Raw genomic sequence first — 21,756 nt, 5'->3', positions numbered from 1 at the left:
TCAGTAAGATGCTAAGAGATACTACTCCATCATACCTTTTACCAGTTGTCAACTTGAACCAACAGGTTTCTTTTTTGTGTCAGTCAGCACTACCAACTATGCTGATTCAGAAATGCTTTCAGTAGGGGAAATGCTCAACTTGCCTGGCTACATGGCATGGTCAGAACAGTTCACAACACCATTGTGTCAAAAAGAGTTTAATACTATTTGAAGCTGAAGATGTTCTTGGGTTCAGCATTTTTCTATTTTGGGGGGAAAAGACTTCTCAGAAATCTATTGAGGATACCCATTTGTGAAAGACCATGCAACCTCTATCACGGAAGATGGCAACAGAACTAAAGGTTAATCATACAGGAAGTGAATAGAAAATACATGGCACAAGAAAATAGTATGCTGAAAGGCACCTGCATGCAGCAGCATCATGGAGAATCAGAGAATAGTATAGGACTAACTCCTACAGTTGTTAGGACAGAGGAAGGCAGAACACTGTGTTTGATGACAGGCATTTACACTGTAGACTGTCACTTCTATTAAACAGAAACATTTTCTTGCTGGATGAAGTGCCTTCCCACTCATCTCAGATCCTTTTTGTGATGATGATTAGACGGATAAGTTGTCTGTGTTACAAGAATGTTTTTGTGATAGAGTGCAAAGACAGAATGGGGAACTGGCTAACATAAATTGCCATGAAAAGTATTTATTGTCTCAGCACTATCATATTTAAGGAAAATACGTCATTTGTGTGACTTGTACACTACTGATGAGAGAACAAAAAAGGCTGCATTTCATAAGGGACAGAGACTTACAGGGATGACTTACTGAAACTCCTATACACAAAATAACACATCTCCATCTGAAAAAGTGAAGCCAGAACCTCATCACAAAAGTCACACTGCATGGCCACAGTTGGTCCAAACATGGTAGCCTTAATGATCAAATCTCAGAAAGCTCATCCGATGAAGGAAGATTAGAAGGAGTGAAATTATTTACTCCAGAAAGGAGACAAATATTTGAGAAGTGAGAAAAAAAGCATATAAAATAATGAACAGCATTAAATCTGGATTAGGAACATCTGTTTTTGCTAAAACATAAAATCAATTAAATTGCAAGGTAGAGAATTTAAGATTTGTTAATACAGAATAGTCTTCAATTTAGCACTTTTACTAGACTATGGAAAATGCTGCTGTGGAGTGCCACTAATTCAACAAGAGCTAAAACACCATTTTGTGACTGTGGGGACAACAAGAACACCCAGGTTTATAACAGCTAATGCAAATAAAATTGCTTTTTTGGGCATAACTCCTATCTTTAAGAGATAAGCACACATCTTTCAGAGAAGGCAGATTTTGCATTTAAATACCACCGGAGCTCTTGTAGCCTCTTGTGACTGGACAGACAGTGTCCAGTGTCTTGGTACTGGACAGACAGTGGCTACTGAACTAGATGGACCACGTATATATTATGCACATTTCCATATATGAACAAATTGTGCATAATCCTATGGATATCTAGCCTGACTTTGAAACATCAGCTGTTAGAGAGTGTACCTTTGTATGCTCCTGCATGCAGTGATGCTCTAGATAAGAATATCTTTTAAAAAGACATCATTTAAAGCAGATGCAGAGGAATAGGTAAAGGATCTAAATAAAAAGATAATGACAATAGCAATATAATACTTACAAAGAGAGAGAGAAAGAGCAAATCATCTAGTTGTGGGAAAACGTATGGCACATAGGCAGCAGGGTTTGAGTTCCGCCCCAACAGGAGGCTTAGTTCCATGAATGGAGAATAACAGACATATTACCTAGAAAGGAACTGAACTGAAAGGAATTCATTTACAGGGATAATCATGCTGTTACTACCATATAGCTTTTGTTGTATCTGGGATTCTGCAGCAATAGCATATGCAGTTTTCTTTTGGGAGTAGGGCTGTGAGTACAGTTTGGCAAAATTGGATGAGCCCAGAAATTATAATTAAGTATAATACACTTAAGAACAGAGACAAATGTGCATGATGGTGGCAGTGCGGTTATGGAGGGGAGGGAAGCAGGTTTCTACTGGTTTCTCTAGTTGCTCAGATCTATTCTGTTTTCATAGCCGTTATTTTCAATTTGAGTTAGTTCAGGGCATTTCTTTTTCTCTTGAGTATCTCAAAATGCTCAGCTATTATTATATTTCACTCTGATTTTTCCTTCTCCCCCCCCCCCCGACTTCCCAGTCTTCTTTTGTCTGTCTTGTTCTCATTTCTTTTGTATGCATGTCTGCAGGTGGCTTTTATAGCAAAATCTCATTCCACTTTGCTGCCCTTCCCCCGTCCTCTCCTGTTTTGTTACTGCATTGCCTATCTCATTTGTTCTTTTTCTTAAGCCTGCAACTGCTCATTTACTAATAGATTCTATTCTGTTCTTATGTATTTTTTTTCATTTTTTCTTGTCTCCAAGCACTGAATGCATGACTTCACTGCTACAGGAAAGAATGAATCCCCAGGCCGCTCTATAGAACAGGTTTCAGTTTCCCATGGCTGAAGAGAAGAAAGATACAAGCTGAGCTTTTAGGGAGGTTCATGGTAGGTTACTGGATCTCAGTGAAAAAGCTTATTATTGCTACATCCTACCAGCATTTCTCCTTCTAACCCCAAATATTTCCCCTAACCCTGACGTTTGAGAAAAATAAACAAACTAGGTGAACAGTGCAACAAATTCTATACACAGTGCAGAAAATGAAAAAAAGTCTGTGTTTTTGCTCTTCACGTTCATATGTGTGACCATAGTGTGTCAGGTCTTCCTACACTGTGTTCCTCTTTGTGTTTAATAACTGCTGAGATGCCTATTCCTTGATTTTTGAATAAAGTGCATAAATTAGATATGACATCATCTTAATTGGATGGAGTGCAGCTTGACCACAGCAACCGATTCCATTATTGTTGTCACCGTGATGCACACTATAGTCACTCAGACTTACAATTAGGGAGGGAGAGGAAACACTTCAAAAGCACTTTCACTTAAAAATCCCAGTAAGCTGTTAGCTGTGACATCTGGATGCAAGTTTCAATTGCACAGGCTGAGATATAGCTTGAGGTAATAAACAGACAAAGTAACGATGAAAGTCTTCATCAAATAGTGGGACTGGGTGGTAGGGATGTACAACCTGCTTTCTCTTGCTATAAACTGTTTCTGGGGCTGCATCCCTCCAGTTCTATTTTCTGCTCCATTTGCCTCCCACAAGCTTTTTCTGTACCCAGAACTCTTAAGAGGATAACAGTCAAAAGCATTCTTCAGCATCTGAAGACCTCTTTTTTGTCCTCTCTCTCTCTCTCCTCCCTTCTCCCCCCCCCAGTATGTTTCATTTTCTGCCTAGCACATGTCTGTTATGTAGTGAACTCCAGTATGCTTTCCTCAACTTCCCCTCTTGGGCTGGTAGTAAGAAGACAGAAAGTTAACCACTAAGACTACATTTAGAATGACTCCTTAAAGTCTTGAGAGTTCCTTAACGCAGGTTAGGATGCAGCCTGGCATTGAATTACATTGTTTCAGCAGAAAATAGGATAAGCTGAGAATATTGCAGTTTAGCACTGCTAATCAGGTCTGACTATTCATGCTGGAAGCTGTGGCACAAACAGTTTTTTGACTCTTTGCAATGTTCATGTCCTCTGTGTTTTAAAAATAAATACATAAATATTGGCAGTGGCACAGCGCAGCTGGTTATATGGAATACTGTGCTGGACAACGTAGCAGTGACAAGTTGCCAAAAGTACTGTATCAGCACAGCCACAGATCTGAGGTTAAAGTTGTCCCCATTCAGTGAAGCCAGCTATTTGCAAATACCAATCACAGACTATCTGGTTTATGAATATAAAGGATTTAACTTGGCATGGGAAGTCACTGATAAAATTGTTTGGGATTTTTTTGGTTAAACTTGCTTTCAGTTGAAGCCAATCACCTCTTTCCCACAGTATCCCAAAATATTTTGAATAATCCAATGGATTATTATTTGCTTCCAAAATTTTAACACTGGCATTTATCCAATTACACGGGAAAAAATGTCAGTCTCAAACTGAAAGACTATCAAACTATTTCTACTGAAACTTGCTAGCTGATCATGACTAAACCAGGGCTCTGCTAGTGATTAGACTTAGATCCTCCACCACAATACCTGCTACAAAATCTGCATTATACCGTTGTTAATTTAGTTATAACAATTTCCTGAATATCATCCAAATACAGATGAATTTACCCATCATTATTAAATTACATATGGAGAAGACAAGATTAATGTCCCATTCACTCACTCAATTCTAGGAACATGCAGATAAGGAATTAGGTTACATATAGTTTATCAACCTTGCAAACCAATGGAACATTCACCAGGTATGACATACTGACAGACTAAAAATTAGTATGATTCAGATTGAAATAGGTAAATATATCAAGTTGAGATTTTCCTTTAGGTCCTGGGAATCCAGTCCAATGGGAATCTCTTTATAGACAGGAATCTTTCTTCAATATAGTTCAATGTACTGTGCCAGAGTTTGGCCTTTTGCTTCATTCACTTTGTGGAAATGGCCAATAGAATTAGTAATTTTAGTTGTCTTCTATGTTATGACTTAGTCTTGTGTAAGCACCTGAGTGTGAACAAGGGGTATTGTGCAGTCAGTGCAGCAGTGAAAGAATGTCATGAATTTACTTGAAATTCCTAGTTTACAAGAGTTCCAGGCTTTTAACAAGAAGTGACAAAAGAGAAGCCAAAGATGATCTGGGGATGTGAAACATTACATCTTCATAAACATTTAAAGAACCAAAACACAGCAACATTAATGCTGCTAACAACATGGTCTTAAAGCAGAAATGCCACAGACATGTATAAGAAAAACAAGCCTAATTTCAGTCTCTCCAGTACATTTCTGGGGTAGCTTCCTTCATTACCGTTAAAGAGGTGACTGAATAAAAGTGATAGGTCTAAGTAAGAGATAGAAGCTAGAAAAACAATTCTGGTTAACTACAACTTATTTACAGCGTTTTTGGAAGTCTTCCACAGCTGCAAGTCACTTTGGCAGTGACAGCAGAAATACTGGTGTTCACAATACTTTTATCACACTGAAATCATGATGTTTTGACAGACTGAATAATAAGAACTGCCACATGGGAAATTCATGATAGCGGCATCTGAGAAGTGCTGACACGTATCTACTCAGAACAAAATTAGGGATCTTAGTGGTAAAACATTGATACTTTCTTCATATTATTGGACCCACCCTTGCCAGTAGCTGCCCCGTTAGTGAAATAGAGCACTGCTAGCCTTCCCCCTCAAAAGTGTACGTGTAGAAGCAAGCATAAGAGAAAGAGATTTGGAAAACATGGATGTTTTGAGAAGAGTAGCAAACTATTTTAGGGTATAAGCCATTAGACTAAGAGGCTTTCTTCACCTGTACTCTAGGGATAGAATGGAAATGCAATAGGATACCTCCAGCTCTACCTCAGTAAGAGTATAGTTACTCCACTGTGTTATATAAGAGATCAGTACTGTAGCTGAATAGAAGCTTACTGAGAAGTTTTGTTTATTAGAAAATGGTGACTCATTAAGATGGCAATTGTTTCTGTGAAAGGTTTGACTTAACAGACTTGCCTTTGCTAGACGAACCTATCAAAAAGATTCAAAAACTATTCCAATATTTTGGGGAATTTTGGAACAGAAAATTTTCTGATTTTCAATTCAAAATAACATTTCTCTTCTAAAAAAAAAGGCCAATCTATAAATATATATATATATAAAATGTTGAAATCATAAGAAAAAAAAATTCTCCTGACCTGACACAATATTTTCAAAAATGTCCAATTTCAATTTTCATTTGTTTGGTAAAAGAAAAAAAACTTTTTGAAACAAGAAAAGCTGCTCTATTGTGGGAAAATCATTTCCCATTCAGCTCTACCTACTATCCACTACCAGCTTGCTCCATTGCTACCCAGCTGGGCAGTAACAGCAAGAAGAAATACAATGTTACTAGATCGTGCCATTTCTGCCATCATACTTCAGTTGCCTAGTGGTCCTCTTTCAACTTGTTTATACGCACACGTAGTAGGTGGATGCAACTATAGCGCTCTGCAGAGGCAGGTGCAGACTCAGTCTGGATAGCAGAAGACTAACCAGGCAGCAGTAATGGTGAGGAATAAAAAGGGAGGGAAAAAAAAAAAAAAAAAAAAAAAAAAAAAAAAAAGAAAAGAAAAGAAAGAACTCCCCCCCCCTTAGTTTTCCTCTCCTCTCTCAGCAATAAATCCGTTACTAGCTCCACAGAGCTCCTGCTCATGCACTCGGCTTCATTAATGAGCTGTGGAAAGCCAAGTGGCTCAATTCCCTTAAAATCCTGGCAAACTGCAGGGATATTTGGCTCCTGTCAGATCCTGTGGGCACTTGGGGGGTGGTCCACTCACTCCATCATAATAAGCCTTTTTTTCCCTAACAACCCAGCTTTCTTTCCACATGATTATAATCCTGTGCTTGATGCTATGGGAGTTACTGTATTGTCACAAATTCAGCACATGGTTTCATTGCAGGAGGAAAAGGCTCTGTTGTGTGATTTCAGAAGCCATGACAAGGTTCTGACTGCCAGACAGCTCCAAATACCTCAAAATACACAGCCTGGAGAAAGACTCTTGAAGAAATACTGCTGACCATGCTGAAATCTGGCTTTGCAGATTGAGTACAACATACAATTCTGACCAAACTTCTTAGATGCAGGAAGGAAATAGTGCAAACAACTAATAAATTATGATACATCTTAAAAAGTAGTCAGACTGCGATCTCTACCGTAATGGGACAAATTAAACACAGAACTGATATGAGGCTAGTACTGGTATAAAACACTATATAAACAGTAACTACCACTTGCTTTTAGACACATCTGATACAGAAAACACTGTCTTGGTATGAAACTGTGATACCTGCTACCAAGGGAAAAGAAAAAAAAAACATGAAGAAAAAGTGCAAACTTTGAAGAAATTGCCTAATGATAGACATCAGCCAAATTTCCACATACTGCACTGTGGGACACGTCTACAAAACACAACATAATGCTGTGTTTATAACCACACTAGTTCTGATATTAAAAGCAGTATAACTGCATATTTGCAGCAGCTTTTCTGAACAAATTTAAATTAGCCTAGCTAGTTAACCACACAAACAGAATAATACTATCAGGCTACCTTGGAATAAACTTTAAGTTTTAGGTTGTATGTTAAAGCTGTGACAAATTCAGTCTTTGTACTGGTGTTCAATTGTTTTGAAAAATCAATTTAGTTTTTAGTTCAAAGATTTTTTTGATGCAAGAGTTAGCATGTACAGCTACAATCATTCCTTGGCCTTTAATCACTTTACTGACTGGAGCACAAGTTTGCTGTACTCAAACTCCCACATTCCAGTAAACACCATTTTATTGCATTAAGTCTCCTGACACACCCTGTCTAATTGGTACTGGATAATGATGGTAAAATTTTTAATGTATGTCAATTTTCTTTAAAACAGATCCACCACAGATGAATAACGTCATACCAACATCTCCCCTCCTTCCTCAGATGGCACATCAACACTCATATCCCAGTCTGGGACAGATCACAAACCCATATGAGCAACAGCCCCCAGGCAAGGAGCTTAATAAGTATGCCTCTCTAAAGGCTGTTGGTAAGTAAGCACTACAATGCATGACTTCTCCTTTAGATCAATATGTTGCATTTGCTGGTATGCAGTTGTTTTTTTCTTTAAAAAAAAAAAAAAAAAAAAAAAGAGAGAGAGAGAGAAAGAGAGTCTTGCTCTCCTGGACTGTTTCATTACAGAATTTGCTCATTTTACTCATTTTAATATCATATTAATTGGAAATGTATTAAAAAGACCAGAGGACTACAATTAGTGATAGGAAAACTACATGTAAGAATAGGAAACCATATGCATGTGTGTGCATGCATATACACACACACAAAAACATGCTATCCCTACTGTATACCTTTTAGTGAGTTTCACCCACGTTCAGCCCTTGTTCTTTATGCCCTCAATATACCTACATATACATTTCAGTAGGTACTTTCCATACTTATCTGCACAAATGAGACACAAGCATCAGATCTGTTGCAAATTAAGTGTGTGTACTTTAGACATCTGCTCAGTATTTCCAAAAAGAAAACATACCTGCCTACTTCAGCAGTAACAGCTTTCATATTTTCTGTAGGATGTGTAGGTCACTTGAGAGGTACCCTGAGGCTTTGATTTTAAACAATTAGTGCATCATAAATCTCCCAATGAACAGCCATCCCAATGGTGACCGGTTTCTAGGATTGATTAATATTATACACTGTCATTTTAAGAAAATAAGAGGACATCCTCTAAGAAACAATTTTAAGAAAGTAAAAGGACAATGGTAAGTAAAATTTCAAAATAAATTTCATAATGGAAGTGTAAGTTCATAGCACTTTTCCAGAACTGTATATACTGCTGCATATCATGCAAAGATGGAAAGCCTTTATCACCTTATGTTTCAGGCCTCTTCTACACAATAAGTAATTAAGAACTGTGAGGTCTGTTCATACACAGCTTCTCAAGAACCCTTGCTCAGCTTACACATATAGATGTTAATATCATTTTCCCATGAATGTAGAGAAGCATTGCACTGCCTATTCCCAGAAAGAGCTATTTGCAGAACAGCTGAGAACATTCTGACTTAAGAATCTAGTATCCATCATGCTATAACAATTTTTCATCACCAACCGACATTCCTTTATCTAGACTTTCGGTTAGCAGACTTCTAACAAAATGTACATTGAAGTCCCATCTCAAATGCTTGTAACTTTGCTTTAGCTTGCCATTTTTTCCCTCATAAATGGCATTTTTCAGCATGTTTATAAAAGGGATAATACCTTTCAGCTGAATTCTGAATATGGATAGTGTATCTTTATAGATCTTTCTTCAAAAGGTGATACTGTGTAATGCTGTGGTAATTATTACAGCTTTATACATTGATAACAGGTTTGTTTATTTTTCATACGCCAGCTTACTTTGGGCCAAAAAAGGTACTTAAGCGTAATAAAATGAGAGATTAAACACTCAAGCCCCCCCTTCTACTCTCAACTACCCAAGAACCACTGCATGTACTTGTTTTTTGCTTTTAAACTATTAACTTAGAACTTGTTTTTTGTGAATAGACAACTGAGAAAGTAGATGTTGCAACAGCCCTGGGAACAGTTACACTAGCAGTTGTTCTGTTTTCCTGCAGCAGTCTCAAGAGCTGTGTAACCCTAGCTTTAAGAGGACTTTCTTCCCCTTTAAATGACTTATCTACATTAATGAGATTAACAAGTCAGCTACAATAAGTACAGAGGGGATCAAGAATAGATTTTAAAAGCAATTTTGACATTCAATTCCCTGACTTTTAAGAAGCTAGTAAAGTTCTGGTATTTTAGAGTGCTGTAATTATCAGGGCACAGATATCATAACTGGAAGATCACGACAACTAGAGGACTATGAAAGAAGTATCGGGAGGGAATACTGATTTCTTAGAAATTTCAGCAGATTCAAAACCTCGGGTATGAAAAAATATTGCCTTTTAATACACTGCACTCAATCTGAAAGATACAAAGGAGACTGAATGGGATAAAGGAAGAAAATCAAAAAAAAAAAAAAAAATCACTGCTCATCTACTTTCCACTCCTCTACAGAGAAGAGACTCTACCTGTTGAGTGCAGGTACAATGTAGAGGAACATCAGAGAAATTAGTCTTACAGGGAATTTCTTTGACATCATCAGCAATGCAGTATGTAGCTAAAGTACGAAGGAATTTTTTGGTCTTTCTAGGCAATAGAGTGACGGGGAACAACAAGGATGAAAGAGTGTTCTTAGCATTTCATCTATATCTAAGTGCAAACTCATTTATAAAATTCATTTAATTAAAAATATTTCTTAGGTGTCTGAGTACAAGTTTTTACAGTAGCTTGATAGTAACAGTACAATTAAATCAACCTTGAAAGATTGTGCACTTCAGCTCCAGAAGTTCTATAATGCCTCTCAGAATCTTAAACTAAATTAAACATAACTTTCAGGGACATTTTCTTCCAGGAGGATTGCACCATCTTCCCATGCTTTTCTTTTATCAGTGAAAAATACTTCACATTTCTTTTCCTGCAGATCTACTGGTCTGAGACCATGTTAGGCTTTAGATTCAGGTGTATTTTCATAAGAAAAGTATAAAATCACCGAGTTGCTTTTTGAACTTTTCAGCAGAATACAATTAACACTTTGAAACTGTTGCACATTTGCACCTTTCATTTGGCCATATAGAGCCACAGCTAAATACACTGTTTTTAACAGCTTTTATACTCTCAGGTCACAGTTCCTCAAACATTGTCACTTATTCTGTATATCCATAGATCACAAAGTGTTTCTTCTATGATCCCAACCTGGCTTAGGTTTGTGACCAGGTTCTCACCAACCTAACCAGACTTGCACATTGGTCAGTTCATTTCAGTTTTAAGAGAGCTGTGAGAAGAAACAGTAAGTGACCTGACATCAGCCCCACCATATAAATTTAACCTGTCAAAATTCTTTCCAGCAAACAGACACAGATCAAATTCATCGTGGACTGCATCATTCACATCACAAAACCATAACATTTTTCATATGCTAAGGTTCCAAGTTGGATTTATTCATCCACATAGATAGTGGCTTGAGGATGGATGCAGTTGCCCACAAAAGTAATTGAATAAGGAATATATTTTTTATTTCTCTACGTATTTGAAGCAAAACATATCAATTTAAGTGTAGCTCACTCTACGTGATACTGTTGCTAGAAAGTTGCTAGTCTGCTGTGCTTAAATCTTTCTTTAATGGGTGAGGGGTATGGGGTGGGTAAAACATTCCTATTGGTTTGTAGCAACCAGAGTTAAAGTATATTAATATCACCCTTATAATGTGGTCATAAGTGATAAGAAGTTTAGACAACTGAAAAAGTGATGCTTTACCACAGACAGTATTAAATTAACATCCACACAGCTGCTTCCTTCTGAACTACAGCTGTCCTAAATATTTGGTTGTCTAATTTTAGAAGTCAGCCACTCATCTTTCAGTAACTGGCTGCTGTGGAAATTCAGTTGTGGAAATCTAGTGAGCCATAGTAATCTCTGTTCTGGACCCTCATGAAATTCAGCATTGAATACTCAAGCACTTGTAAACGCAAGAGGCAACAGGGCCACTGCTATTAATCTGCATTTTGTTACTGAATATAAATAATCAACATCTTGGGGTAGTGAGGCCAAGCCGAGCCCTAGGAAGCGTTTTTTAAGCTTCATCATGGACCCAAATCCTATAGCTCAGCAGAGTGGAATTTGAAGTTGGACTGCTCATGCACTTATGCAATGCAACATGTGCATTGTGGAGTGTCTGCTTCAACTCAAAAGCGGAAGAGAAGACAACTGAAAAGGCCAAGACCAGTGTGCTTTATTTAAACACATTATTTTTATGTGAACCAGTTCAAACTGCACAGCCAAATCCTTACACATCCAACACAATAGGACATTTTCCTCATTTCTTGTGAGGATTTTTTTTTACTTGTTGCAGCCTCCAGAATCCACATAAAGAGTAACCAGGGCTCCCCACTTGTTCCGGTGGACAACAAGTTAACCATGAGCCAGCAATGTGCCACTGTGGCCAAGAAGGCCAACAGTGTCCTGGGCTGCTTTTTTAGGAAGAGTGCTGCCAGCAGGTCAAGGGAGGTGATCCTGCCCCTCTACTCAGCACTGGTGAGGCCACATCTGGAGTACTGTGTCCAGTTCTGGGCTCCCCAATATGAGAGAGACAGGGAGCTACTGGGGAGAGTCCAGTGGAGGGCTACTATGATGACTAGTGGGACTGGAGCACTTCTCTTATGAGGAAAGGCTGAGTGCTCGACCTGTCCAGCCTGGAGAAAAGAAGGCCGAGAGGGGAGATCTTATCAATGTATATAGGCATCTGAAGGGAGGGTGCAAAGAGGATGAGGCCAGACTCTCCTCAGCGGTGCCCAGCAGTAGGATGAAAGGCAACAGACACAAACTGAAACACACAGAGTTTTGTCAGAACTTAAGACAAAACTTATTTACTGTGGGGGTGACAGAGTACTGGAACAGGTTGCCCAGAGAGGTTGTTTAGTCTCCTTCCTTGGAGATATTCAAAAGCTGTCTGGATGTGGTCCTGTGCAACATGTTCTGGGTGATCCTGCTTGAGCAGAGGGATTGGACTAGACAATCTCCAGAGGTCCCTTGCAACTTCAACTATTCTTTGATTCTGTGACTCTGAAGTGGCCAGTGACTTCTGGTCAAATTCAACTTTTCATCTTACTGTCTGCTAGCATCTCAATAATATGAGGACATTCTGTGCCTATCTGGTATTCACAAATGAGTGCCTGGAGTACAAGGTAAAAGCAAGCTGAGATTTGTTTACTGTATTCCTCACTGAAGCAGAGTTTCACTCTTCTCCTACTTAAACACATACAATCCCATGGAATAATCAGTAGAAGGTAAGAGGGCCTTTTAGATACAAGGCAGAACAACAGGCATGCCCTGAAATAATGGATGAGCAATCCAGCTCCTTGCATCTCTAACCTACCTGATTGGTGCACTCTGTTGATCCATTATTTGTCCATTTTTCCTGAGCCAGAGAATCTTTTTTTCAAAAGAGAGAAATTTCTCCCACCAAGGAATGTCCGAGACTTTATTTAAGGGAAAAAGGTTCTACGAGGTCTTACTTAAGATCAGTCCTACCAGAAGTGGTCACTGAATGTTGTGTGGCAATAAAGCACTCAGTGTTTAGATATTTCATTTTTTGGCTGCCTGAGATGATATGATCCTGGTTTCCTTTGGTGCTTTTGCAATATTTGATTATTTATGTGAAAAGTGCAGAAAGTGTTTTTTCTGCATAAATTATTCTTATTTCCAGTTCATCAACCGTGTTTTTACTCCATGCTTAAATGGTTATTGCTCATTTAAGAAATCCTGACATGCCTAATGCTTCAAGTGGATTGAAATCATGTATCTGAACACCTTCATGAAATTCAAGTCCTAGGATATACTAAATATAAAGGTAGCTCATCACAAATTTCCATACACATCATTTAGACACTCATTCAGAAAGCATGAACAGTCCAACTTCAAATTCCACTCTCCTAAGCTTAAGCTATAAGAGATGGAATTCATGCTGTAGCTTAACAAAAATTTCCTAGGGCTCACTGTCCCGAGGTATTAGCTATTTTCATTCATTCATTTAGGACAAAGGTCTGCAAAACTGACTCAGTAACAGTTAATTTCCTTTTCTGAGTTTTAGGTAGTGCAAAATGGGCAATTTTCTTTAGAATGTAAAAGAAAAGAAAAGGGAAAAGAAGACAGACAGACAGACAGAAAAAAGACAAGAACAAATTCCCTCAAGCTCCTGCACCTGATCTTTGTAAGCCCTACAGGACTGAGGGAATGATTACTCAGCTGCTGGAGAGGTGCACCGACATGCATGCAAAGCCTGAGAATATAAGTATTTTTTATAGTTTAATACGATTTTTTATTTATTTTATAAAAATTGCTCTCCCACATGCATGCACACACAAACCTATGAGGAACTGACTGAGCATGCCTTAACAGGAAATAACTCAGCTAGCTTAAATTTTTGCCCCCCCCCCCCAAAAAAAAAAGAAAAAGAAAAAGACACCCCACCATGGATAAAATTCATCCCTGAAACTAAGATCCAGAAAGCCTTCAGCAATGCTGGGAGTTGTAGTCTCCTGTAAAAATGAATCAGATCTAATTGATTGGATATAGTGAAGCAAGGAAGAGGATATCATTAGGAGCAGGCTCACCATCCAATCTCAGAGTCTATGGCTCCCAGCATTTCTTGAAGCTTACGAGTTCTTTGATCCCAAAGGAAAATGTTATACTGTTCTCCAGTTCTGCTTGCAGCTGCAAAACCCCAAAGTGAGCTTCTGCAAATATGACACTCAAGGAATAAATATCTCCTGTTTTGATCACTGTTATTATGTAGAAAACATTGTGGCTGCAAGTATGCCAAAGTATAAGCCATCTCCCTCAAAAAGGTAAAGCACGTGAGAAAGCTGTCCAGTTTGTCCCTTATACACACATAAGGATCCAAATAGGAAGGAAATTATCATAAGGTTAACCATAAAGAGTTGTCTTTGAATCACCCTGTCTAGTGTGAAATTTGGTAGTGCATGACAGGATGCCTTCTCTTAAGCCTCAGAACCTCAATTTCCATACAAATGATTCTAATTCTGTATTGATATAAGACCTGTCTTACGAGAATAAATGTGACTTTATAATTTCCTCCTAAGAAGTCAGTATTGATCTCACCAAAAGATGAGAATCTGCATTGTTCCATATTGTCCACTGTGCTCTGTCTCAGGGGCCTCTGCATAAAGACAGGAAGGGCTGGAAAGAAATATTGTGACTGGAAAAATGCTACTGTGGAAACACACAACAGGGAAAAGATCTGAGCATGCATTCACAGGGGATGATATAGCTAACTTTTTAGGAAGACTAAAACTACAGAGTTATTGGAGACAATATGTTTGTTTTACTTAACTTTCCTATACCAACCACACTGCATGTTTCTTCAGAAGGCTTAAAAAGGAATTGCTTTTACATTTCAAAGACTAAAGAAGTCTTCAGCTACTACTTCCATAAGTAGTTGTACAAAAATGGATTAAAAAATATAAGACACAGGAATAGCTCACTGGATGTAATGCCCGGAAAACAGACACAGAATTACAGATTAAGGCATCATTTGTCATATCCAGAGGATGATTCAGTTAATGATTTCATATATCTAGAGGTATGTTCACTGTCTTGCATAATGCTAAACTAGGCAACTTGCCTGATTCTACACTGACACTATAGATCTATCTCAAGGAAATATGACATAAACGCCTGATAGTTTATTATTATTATTTTAATCCAGTGTGGCTGGAGGATCTGGAGCTTTTGAGTATTCATTTGCTAAATAAGTCTTTCATACTCTAATGCCTGCTTCTTCTTCAGGTACAGAAGAAATAATTCTAAGAAGCCTTCACTAGTAAACCTAACTTCACCAAACCCCTGCTAGTGCTGTTCTCATTTCCCAAGTAGATGAACTGCCTGCGTCACTTGATTCCAGTTATATCTTTCTACTAAGACTCCCAAAACTTCACATCCTACCTCATTTGTGTAGACTTCCAAGACCTGCTCTTGCTCACATTGAATCATTTATTTTTTTTTTCTCCTTCACTGACCAAACTGGTTACTGATACCCATAGACACTCTGTCACAGGTAAATAAACCTGCTGCAGATTCTTGATCAAAACATTTCTCTACCTCAGTATACAGCACACTAAATTCTTCTTCCAGTGGACAGTAGCTATATTTTAACTATTTTATCAGTACGTTATCTACGCAAAGCCTCAGTATCCCAGACAAGATCACTTTTGATTTCTTTTTCAGCCTTTTAACAAATAACATTTTACTATACTATCTGTGGGGTGATGTTCTTTCTGGTGCTGGGGAATTATCCCGCAAGTAATCAGACATTAGAACAGCCATTGCCCATGCTATCCTTTAGCAAATGAACAGAGCTGTGAGAAGTAACTCTTTGGGGATATGTGGTTCTTAGTGGAAGCAATATCTAGGCTGCTGGGAGGAAATTACAAACAACGCTTGTTTAAAAAGCAGTAGTTTTAATACCAAAATAAGGTGCTCATAAGCACTTCCTTTTATGTTGTCTCATTTTGCCAAGCATTCAGCTTGAGGGAGAGAACAGAAATTCAGCCTTCAGGTCAATTTAGCTTAAGTTTCTCTCCAGATTTTTAATTTGCTAAATTAAAATCATCTAGTGAATTTATTTTGACTATTTGTCATCCACTGCCTTGTTTTATCATGGATAAAAAATATTTATAAGGATCTGTCAAATTCTCAATCAATTTTTCATGACAAAACAGCAAGTTTAAAACTAGGCATCTAATTCCTGTGCTTGAAACCGACATTTCTTCCACCAAAGTTCCCTGTGATGGATTATTTTTAAACAGCTGTTATTTCTTATTATCAGCATATATATTAAAACAGCGAATGTGAAACACTCACCAATGAAGTCATAAAAGTTCAGATTATAAATGCCACTTGTTTATCCGTTTATATTTACACTTCATATAGAAATCACTCTCCCACTGAAAATCATGTTGGCTCACTGACAGCTAGTTGAATTTTAAAATCCTTATTTGAGAATGGATCAAAACAAAGTAAAACAAATTTTCTCCATGTCTGCTTTTCACAAGACACACAACATGTAGGTCTAAAATAACAGCAAGATGAGTCCAGGTGGCCTGCTAAATAACGGTAGTCTTTTAGGTTTCTCTATTGTGTTTGACTAATGATAGTATCCTTCAGAAGCAATAGGCTAACAACAACCAGCTTTATTTCTATCTATTGAGATCAGTGGTGGCCGGAGGAAAGAACCTAGTAAATCTAAATCAACCATGACTCTTTCAAACCTATTTCCACTAGTTAATAATGAATTATACACTAGAGTTTTTACAGATTAAGGACTGATTTTACTGATACGAGGACACAAATAAAGTGAAAAATATTAGTCTATGCTTAGACTATATTGCTAAGTAAAAATTGGAGCAGGTGAACCAATACAAAACAAAGCTCAGCTCAAGCAAAGCCGAAGTCTGACAATGCTTTGCAAGGTTTCACTTGCAACCTGTCTTAACCATCCTTCTCAGTAACTATTTTATTTTGCAGTGCAGACATGCTCAACATATAACCATTCTCCTCATTCTGTAGGGCAGACTCATCTATTGGTTGTTTAAAAGGAGGGACTGTTTCTAGAGAATGTGAAAACAATTGTTAATACTTGTATATAAATAGTGATATTTTGGGGTCGCAGCTATTATCTAGATTTAGTTTGAAGAATGACTTTTAAGTTCAATTATGGGGACTACACATTGATTATTACACTGGCTGTTTTAAAACATACTCTCTTTCTTTCCTCACAGACTGTTAGCTGTGCAAATTTCACTTCACCTAATACTTCTGCTGTATGAGTTTCATACAGCTGCTCAGCATGTGATAGTCCATGATTGATTCCCAGATGTGCCTAATGATTATAGCATACAAGTATATTGGAGATCCAAACACCCATCATAGGCATTTTTCATAAAATAAACAGATTTGGAGAATCTGTTTCAAGTTCATCATCATTTTTACAAAGCTGCAGTGTTTAGGAAGTATTCTACTCTTATCATATGAAGGTTAAGTTCTCAATGATTTCAAAGAGTTAACTTTGAATGAATTCTGCGAAAAAAATCTTGAAGGAATTTCCTTGAATTAAGTTAACTAGGGGCTATATAGTCTAACTAGGTGCTTTCAGGAACCCTACTTTTATTCACTGAATATTCTTTCATGCTGACAATATTCATAGAGAAATCAGGTTATAATTAACAAAATCTTGCGGCAGGATTTTTTCTTTCTAAATTGCAAAATGTGAAAATGAAAAGTGTCTTTTTAAGGAAGGGGTTTGATTTAAATTTTCACAAAAAGTGACCAAAGAGAGCAAGAAGAACGAAAGACAAGCCAGAGAGACAGAGTTCTGAAATCGCACTATAATCAGTAGATTTAATCCAGGACTAAATTTATGAATTTTGATTTTGAAAAACAAATTTGGTGAGAAATAGATTTCAACTCATACTTTATATCCCATATTCTGCTGGTTATTTCTGTATTTAAATATTACTCCTTCAAAGTATATTAGAATCATCCTCCATGCAGACAGCAGAGCTTTAAACTATTTTTTTCACATATATTGCATTTACAGTGTTTGTGGTATGAAGGTGCACGCAGGCTTGGCTTGATCATTTAAAGCCGTTATGAGGATTACATTGTTGCAATGATATTTAAGTAACCAAATAATATGGTTTTTGTTCTAACCAAATTTGCAACCTCAAACCAGAGAAGCTTTGATAGTCTTAAGCTTTGGACGTGGATATATGTTCAGGTAAAGTAGTGTGATTTTTTTCAAAAAACCACGCTTGTGAATCAATGAAGACCAGTAAGACAAATGAAAGGAATGAACCTCTAATTAAAAATATAATATAAATAAAAAAATAATATAAATAAACCCTTATGTATCTGCTATTTCAGTTCAGTAAAGGATGTTCTAAAGAGAGTGAATACAGTTAAGAAAAAATTACACAGATAAAAGCCACAGAGATCACTCCTGCACATTTATACTATAATAACAAAGGGTTTAAGGCATGGAAAGAGGAAGAGCAATGACATGATTTGTAATGTGCACTGTTCTTCCCCTGCTACTTTTTTTGAAGGAGGACAAGAGGAGGAAAAGAAAAGCTGAAAAAAAAAAAATCTTTCATATATTAGCTGTGCTACTACAACATCAAAATTCCCCATTAAAAAATCAGTTTCTCGCGTCATAATGACAACCTTAAATTCAACTAGTAAATTCTACTGCAAGAAAGTTTGCAAAGCTTTCTAGGCTATTAAAGGTATTTGTGTAAGAAGTTCGCTTTCCCCTGCAAGAATCCCCATCATAATGGGGAAGGTAGATTTTGCAGCAGAGCTCCAACAGCCTTATGCTGTTGGTTCTCATTTTCACAAGTGATGGTTACAATTACAGTTCCTGGCAAGGAAGGTACAGGTGGGAGCTGAATACTCTAGTATGGCAGACGCCTTACGTATGTCTGTACTATTAAATATCCGGTTAAGAATCCTTCTTTACCGACTCTTCCTAGACTGTCTGTCAAGAATGCTTTTGCTGTATGCATGGTTCTGTTCATAATAGGCTCAGCTTTGGCTTTGAGTGCTCCCAATTTGTGTGAAAATCTTATGAAACAGATTTTCTTCTGAAAGGGCAAGTCTGGCAATTGCCAGTGAACCTTTCATCTTTTCAGTCTGACACACATCTCTGATTTGACAAAAGGGTTTGGAAACCTCTGAAAATTATGCACAAATGAAAGACTTTCATAATAGAAATTCCACAAAAGTAGGAAAGTACAAGAAAAATCTAGAATTGAATGTGTGTAAATAAAGCTAGGGACATACTTTCTAATTTTCTTGCCATCACATAATTATTCACTCTTAAAAGAGAGTCCATCTATTAGAAAAGTATTGAAAAAGTGATCTCTTTAAAAGAAATACAACAGTTAGCTTTTAAAAAAACTTGGCTTGAATCCAGAACAGTGAGTGCTGAAAAATTATAATAGTTAAGAAACAGATCAAATAAAAATTACTCCTGTAAAAACAGTTATTTCTATTGTTGTGACTTTTTTTTTCATTTAACTAGTGTTACTCAAAAATCCTGAAGGCCACATCCTATATAAAGAAATAATTGTGCAAATCTGGTACATTGCCAATTGAAAGACAGAAAAACACAGCTTTCTTTTGGCATTACAGTATGTCTTTACTATGTAAGTTGCATTCAGAGACCTGAATTTGGTCTTCTGTGTCCTCATGCAGCTTTCTACAACATTGCAAACAGGAGTATTTGTAGCCAATTCAGATACACGTTAAAGAGTTATAACCAGCAGTATACTAAACAAAACAAGAGTCCAATAAAAAATACGAACACTGAAAATGAAATTTAGCACATAGAAGAATGCTAACAGTGAGGAGAAAAAACTGTTCAGAAATCAGGCTCATGACAAGAGTCATTATCCTTACCAATAAATGTGGTCCAGAATAGAACAGCTTTTCCAGTTAATGTTAAGTAAGATAAATTGACATTTTTAGAGGAAAATAAACATGTATTTTTAGATGCTGAATCACATTCCAGAGCACAGTGAAGCTTTCCTCTGTGACCCATACAACGTGCAGTGCAATTGGCCAGGACAGTCCACCTGGCTTGTGGTCCACCCCCAGAAGCAAGGGCTGCGTATGGCCTGGCTGAGTTGTTTAGACAATTGTTTAGTAGTGAAGTCTGTTACTGCACAGGAGTGTACAGTTACTCTGCAAAGGCAGAACTGCAAAGTCCTCCTGAAAAACCTAGGAAGCCCTGTCCTTAAACAAACAGTAAGTTCTCACCCAACCAAAAGGATTATAAACAATTTCATATTATTTTTGGTGTAAAAAAGCACTGCTGTAAAATTTTGGCACGGAGTTTTCCAAAAAAACAAATATACTTAAGATATGGATGAAGTGGAAGAAACCTTTTAAACAAATCTCTTAAAATGCTAACCTCTTTGTCTTTGGACAGTATTTTTAGAAAGCAACCCAAACCCTCATTTCCTATAATCTCTTTATGCTGTGGTAATGCTTTATTCAGAAGTAAGCATGACAGCATGACTGATTAGATAGTTTCCATTTCAAAAGCCAAGTTTTCTTGCTGTATGTAAGGTTTCCAGTAAAACTCATACTGATAAATATGTCTAAATAAGCTAAAACTAAATAAATATTTCATAGCAGAAGTTTTCATGTTTATTTGCCATTGTAGATGCCATGGAAGAACACGAGCTTAGCAGCCTCTAGGAAAGAAAATAATGGAAAACCAGATTTACAGTTACAGGATAGCCACTGGCTTGCATTTTCAAAGAAACCTCAGAGATCTGAATACATAATTCTTTTAGAGTTCTTTTACAATTTCATCCATCGGTTCAAGCACAGAACTAGCAGTCTTATTTCCCTTGCAAGTTTATCATTCATTGTGTGATACTGAAATAGCAACTTAATATCTCGATACTTGAGTTTAAAATATTAAATTGCTTGAGGATATAGCAAAAATAGTGTAACCTTGATCTATCTATCTGCATATAAGAGATTTCAGGTCTCCTGAAAAAAAAACCTACAAATTTAAATTTAGTTTAACATGATGCAGCCACTGTTTTATCTCCATCTTGACAGAATCTATTCATCATAGCAGGTCAGAAATGCTCTCTCTCTCTCTTATACTCATTAGATACAAGTATTCTGCATTTCACTGGTCTCAGTGTTAGGTACAACACATGAGTAAGTGCCTGGAGTAATCTGACCAGAAGCAAACCATGACATCACTGCAGTACTCTGTAAAATTGAATTATAAATACTTGCAATTTAATACCATGTAAATCAATGCAGTCCCCATTGGACAAGCTGTTTTACATGTCCAGAGAGAAACCTGCTCAATATTACAAAGTAAATAAATGTTTTTAAAGAGAAAAAACCCCATCTTTTATGCTATGTTTTTTGAGACTTCGATAGAAGACTGCTTCTGTTTATGGACACATGGGCATTCTGACGTTCTGGGGAAATGTAACCAAATACATGAGGTAGCACTCACCATGTCTAGTGCCTGAGGAGTTAATCAAATTCTATCTCAGTATCCTCAGCCAAGCAGCAGCCTTTGCTGTCTGTGCTGGATAAAGAAAACATTACTGAGACTGGAGGCTCTAGTTACCAAGTCTAATTACATCTGTATTCTAAAACATTCCTAATATATTTCAAAAACCAGAAATATTCTCTGGCCTCTTCAGACTGGCAGAAACTGTCATAAAAGTAATCAATAAAAGAGAAGAAATGTTTGGGCCTACATACTTATGTTTCTTCATTTCTCCATGAAAGTAGAATTTATCTTACTGGAAAACAGAATGTTTCTGGAGGTGGACAAGCTTGTTTCAAACAACATCTACAGAAGAAAAGGATGTTATGATATGTCTTTTCATGCTTGGTCTGTCTCCAGATCACTATGAGAAATATGTAAATACAGTGGTAAAGCAGGCTAGGATAGGAA

The 21,756-nt window shown here is 37.2% G+C and overlaps 1 protein-coding gene across 1 annotated transcript in view; it reads left to right on the top strand.

The window, feature by feature from the left end:
• Positions 1 to 21,756, top strand: part of SHISA9 (shisa family member 9) — a 188,985-nt gene that overhangs the window by 157,498 nt on the left and 9,731 nt on the right. Inside the window, exon 3 of the mRNA XM_062588497.1 lies at positions 7,516 to 7,671. Within this exon, the coding sequence (XP_062444481.1) occupies positions 7,516 to 7,671 (156 nt within the window). The remainder of the gene's footprint in view (positions 1 to 7,515; positions 7,672 to 21,756) is intronic.

This window comes from Rhea pennata, chromosome 15, assembly GCF_028389875.1.
Source record: "Rhea pennata isolate bPtePen1 chromosome 15, bPtePen1.pri, whole genome shotgun sequence".
Lineage (NCBI taxonomy): Eukaryota > Metazoa > Chordata > Aves > Rheiformes > Rheidae > Rhea > Rhea pennata.
This window is presented reverse-complemented; position numbering and strand designations above follow the sequence as displayed.